This window comes from Chanodichthys erythropterus, chromosome 8, assembly GCF_024489055.1.
Source record: "Chanodichthys erythropterus isolate Z2021 chromosome 8, ASM2448905v1, whole genome shotgun sequence".
Lineage (NCBI taxonomy): Eukaryota > Metazoa > Chordata > Actinopteri > Cypriniformes > Xenocyprididae > Chanodichthys > Chanodichthys erythropterus.
In genome coordinates, this window is record NC_090228.1 from 30,540,810 (window position 1) to 30,545,374 (window position 4,565).

Consider the following 4,565-nt stretch of genomic DNA (forward strand, 5'->3'; position numbering starts at 1 on the left):
ACTGATAGTTAAGTTATGTTGTAACTTAGAAATGAGTTATGTCTTAGATTAATCATTTTAAATGGTCAGGATTAGTTATAACATGCTTGAATGTGGGATGCCATGAGATTAATACATGCTATATATTTTTAAAACATATTAAATTCACAACAATATTATGTATCTCACAACTTTATATCCTGCATTGAAACATATGTTGAGAGTTTTTGTTTTGTCATTTTACTGATATCGAGTTCTCACTTTTGTATGCTGTTTTTATAAACTGATGTACAAACAATTATTTCCTTTTCCGTTAACCAGGTGGTTAAAAAGCCAGAAGACAAATAGACTACTGCCAGTCAGCTGTTAACAACAAGCAAAAATGTCAAGCAAAAGCACAGCAAGCAAAAACATGGGAAAAGATGACAGCGATGGAAAGAAATTAAGTGTTGCACATGATATAAAGAACAACTGGAGCAGTAAAATAGCCAATGGAAGCAATGAAAACCTACCCATATTTAAACTCCACCTGTCTGAAACATGGAAGAACAATGATGGATTCTGCAGAAGAAACACATTTGGGACAGAAAACATCAAGAAAGAGAACAAGACCATCATGATGATCGGAGCCACAGGTGCAGGAAAAACCACTCTAATTAACAGCATGATCAACTACATTCTGGGAGTGCAATGGAAAGATGACTTCCGGTTTGTGCTGATAGATGAAGGCAAGCAGAAATCCCAGGCTGAAAGTCAGACTTCAGAGATAACGGCATATCAGATCAATTACATGGATGGATTCAAGATTCCACATTCTCTGACCATAGTGGACACACCAGGATTCGGTGATACCAGAGGAATCTCACATGACCAGAAGATCACAAAGAAGATTCAGGACTTCTTTTCAGCCCGTGGAGGGATCGACCGCATTGATGCCGTGTGTTTTGTAGTCCAGGCTTCACTTGCCCGTCTGACGCACACACAGAAATACGTCTTTGACTCCATTCTTTCCATATTTGGGAAGGATATTGCTGAAAACATCCTTGTGCTGGTCACCTTTGCAGATGGGAAAACACCTCCCGTTCTCGAGGCCATCAAAGTGTCTAAGGTGCCCTGTGCTAAAAATAAGTCTGGAGAGCCTCTTCACTTCAAGTTCAACAACTCTGCTGTGTTTGCTAACAAAAAATCTGCAGAGGATGAGGATGAGGACTCTGACTGTAATCAATCTGCAGAGGATGAGGACTCTGATGGTGAGAACTTTGACCAAATGTTCTGGAAGATGGGATTTTCCAGCATGAGAAAATTCTTCACATCCCTTAGAAAGATGGAAACCAAGAGCTTGTCTCTGACACGGGAGGTCCTGAAAGAGCGACAGCAGCTGGAAGTGCTTGTGGAAGGTCTTCAGCCCCAAATCAATGCTGGTCTGACAAAACTGGATGAAATCAAGAAGACAAGAGCTGCTCTGGAGCAGCACAAGGCTGAGATGGATGCAAACAAGGATTTTGAATACGAATTTGAAGTAAATGACCCAAAACAGACTGAAAATAACACCGGCTACTTCTTAACCAACTGCCAAACTTGTCACTTCACATGTCATGAAACATGTGCTTATGCAAGTGACAGTGATAAATATAAGTGCAGTGCCATGAGAGATGGAAAGTGTAAGGTGTGTCCTGGAAAGTGTGTTTGGAATGTGCACTTCAATCAGAAATACAAATGGACATATGTCCCAGAAAAGAAAAAGGGAACCTATCAAGATTTAAAAAAGCGATTTGAGGCTGCACATGGACAGGTCATGTCAAAAGAAAAGATCTTTGAAGAACTTGAAAAGGAGTTTCAGGTTGTCCAGGATATTGTGACTGGACTAATTGAAGAATCTCAAATGTCTTTGGAGCGACTGCAGGAAATCGCCCTCAAGCCCAATCCTCTGTCCACCCCTGACTACATCGATCTGATGATTGAGTCTGAGAAACAAGAAGCCAAGCCTGGATTTAAAGATCGCATTCAGTCTTTGATGGAGGTCAGGGAGAAGGCAGAGATCATCAGTCAGGTTTCCACAGGAGGAGTGCTTCCAGAGGATTGGAAACGGTACAAACCTGCAACAAGAAAAAAAGAATCATCCTTTGATCCAAGAGTCCTGTTCAGTAATGCTATAAATTATTTCAAGAAAAAGTAAGCACTGTATTTAAGTAAAACATTAACCTTTTATCTGCTCTTGCCACAGCTATAAACAAGTACATTTGATTTTGTGCCAAGATGCCCTGCATGCATTTTTATTATACTTAAAAATACTTCAGCTTAAAAATGGTCTTCATCTTCATATGATGTATAATACATACCTGCATGATTCTGCCTAACAGCTTGTTAAATGAAAAAAGTGAAAATCTTCTAAAACTGATTTATAGTGTATTGAATGAACTGAATATGTTATGTGTCACAAATGAGCAGATTGTATCATAATGTTCTCATTCACTGTCCCTTGCTGGTGGAATGATCTTCCTGCCAATGCAGAATCCCTGGCAATATTCAAAAGACAGCTGAAAACTCATCTCTTTCGTGAGCACTTAATCTCATTTTAAAAAAAAACAAAAAAACTTCTTATTCCTATCCTTTCACTTCCTCTAATCCCTCTCTATTGTAGCTTATGATACTCTGAGCACTGCCTATAACTTGTATTGTGAGCACTTCTTGTCTATTTGCCTCGTCAAAACGACTCGCTTGTTGTATTCCTCACTTGTAAGTCGCTTTGGATAAAAGCGTCTGCCAAATGAATAAATGTACATGTAAATGTTGTTTTGGGATGATGTAATTTTACTTTCATTTACACTAGTCATTCATTTTGCATGAATAATAAAAAAAAGCAAGCAAGTTAACAATCATTGTGTGTTGCCAATAAAGACATTTAAAATGTAAAATTTTACTTTTGGTGTTTCTTTTTTGTTAAACAGTCAAGAAATTTCTTATACCTTAACTTAGTGAAATGATACAAACAGAAATTATTACAATCATTACATTCACTTTACTCTCAGAATTAAACTCTGAATGTTTGTGTTACAGTGGTATCCTAGAGAAGACAATGAAGGCAGGAGTAGGAACAATAACGTAGTTTAATAACATAAAGCAGTCAGGATACACGTAGAAACAAGTAACATTAAACAATACCGGACACTGGACTGAAGACAGGGAGGAACTTAAATACACACACTAATAAGAAACAGCTGGGGATGAAATCAGTGTCCATGGTGAATAATGAGTGGCGGGAGCAAAACACAAAGGAACACGTGACAGTCAAACAACCTGGACGAGACGGTGGACGTAACAGTAGCTCCCCCCTCCGGCAAGGCGCGTCCTAGCGCCGTGGAGGAACATCACAGGGGTGGGCGGAGGGGGCTCTGGAGGTGGGCGAAGTGAAGGTGATGGAGTGATGAAGGGAAGACGATGATCCCCTGGCGGTGTGGGTGGATGACCGGTGGCACAGACCCAGAGCTCCCCAGATCCATCAGTCGGAGGGTCTCCGGCGGAACCGTAGCTGGGAGGAGCCTGGACGGAGCCGGCAGGTCGACGGGCCGAGATGGAGCGTTGAGGACGGCAGCTGGAGGCGGAGCCACCGGAACCTCTCGCTTATGTGCTGCTGGTGGGAGTGTGACCTGCGGCTCGACGTCACAGGGGTTCCCCGGAGACGGCGCAGGGCAGATGATATCCAGCAGCGATAGTGTAGGAGGACTGGCTGAGCGAACAGTAGATGGAAAATCTGTAAATAGAACACAGTCCATAATAATGTCTCTGGTAAGTAACGAGGATGAAGATGACGGGTGGGTTTGGGTGGGCGTAGATTCATCGCTGAAGTCAATCAGCCAGTCCTCCCTCTCCGTAGTCAAATCTCCCTCGTCCGCAGATGTCGTGGGCTCACACCCCGGGTCAGACGTCTGGTGGAGTTCCACTTTCTGGGCGCTGGTCACCTCTGTCCTCGGGGTCTCGGGATCTGGCTGACCTGTAGCTGCCAGTGGTAACTCTCCGTCTGCGGGGGGCTCGCACGAGTGCTCCGCGGTCCGTGGGGAAGATACGGGCTCTGGGTCTGGCTGTGCTCTGGATCGGGGACGAACGCTCTCCAGACACCTGATGATGGATTCCATCCAGCTGAGTCCGGAGGTGTCTGGGAGGTCCAGGGGATGATGGTAGTTGGCCCCGATCCAGAACAACGACTTCAGGGTTTCGTCGTCGAAGGGGCAGGCGAGTGCGACACTGATGAATTCCTTGGTGAATAAACAAAAATCGTGGTTCTTCTGTGCCACTAGCGTGAATCTACCACAGAAATCCATCTTTCGTTTTTGGGTCCGGTATTCTGTTACAGTGGTATCCTAGAGAAGACAATGAAGGCAGGAGTAGGAACAATAACGTAGTTGTTAGGTTTTTGCTCCTAATTTGTGCCTCATCCCAGACCTCTTATTTGGCAATTGAATGAGCAATCACTCAGCGCTGAGGGAGAATATAGTCTCATTTTATTAATAAGAAAAGAGAGAATATATAGAAAGAGTACAAGGGGTGTAGTATAGTTTCAGCCAATGAGAAAGAGAATACATCATATA

The 4,565-nt window shown here is 43.0% G+C and overlaps 1 protein-coding gene across 1 annotated transcript; it reads left to right on the forward strand.

Annotated features, from left to right (window-relative positions):
- The first annotated feature begins 361 nt into the window (after positions 1-361).
- LOC137025134 (uncharacterized) lies at positions 362-2,155 on the forward strand. The gene has a single exon (XM_067393166.1). The coding sequence runs from the start codon at positions 362-364 to the stop codon at positions 2,153-2,155; it is 1,794 nt and encodes a 597-aa protein (XP_067249267.1).
- The last annotated feature ends 2,410 nt before the right edge of the window (positions 2,156-4,565 follow it).

What these genes read in the sequence shown, in the direction of transcription:
- LOC137025134 (XM_067393166.1), top strand. Translation starts at nt 362, where the DNA reads ATGTCAAGCAAAAGCACAGCAAGCAAAAACATGGGAAAAGATGACAGC.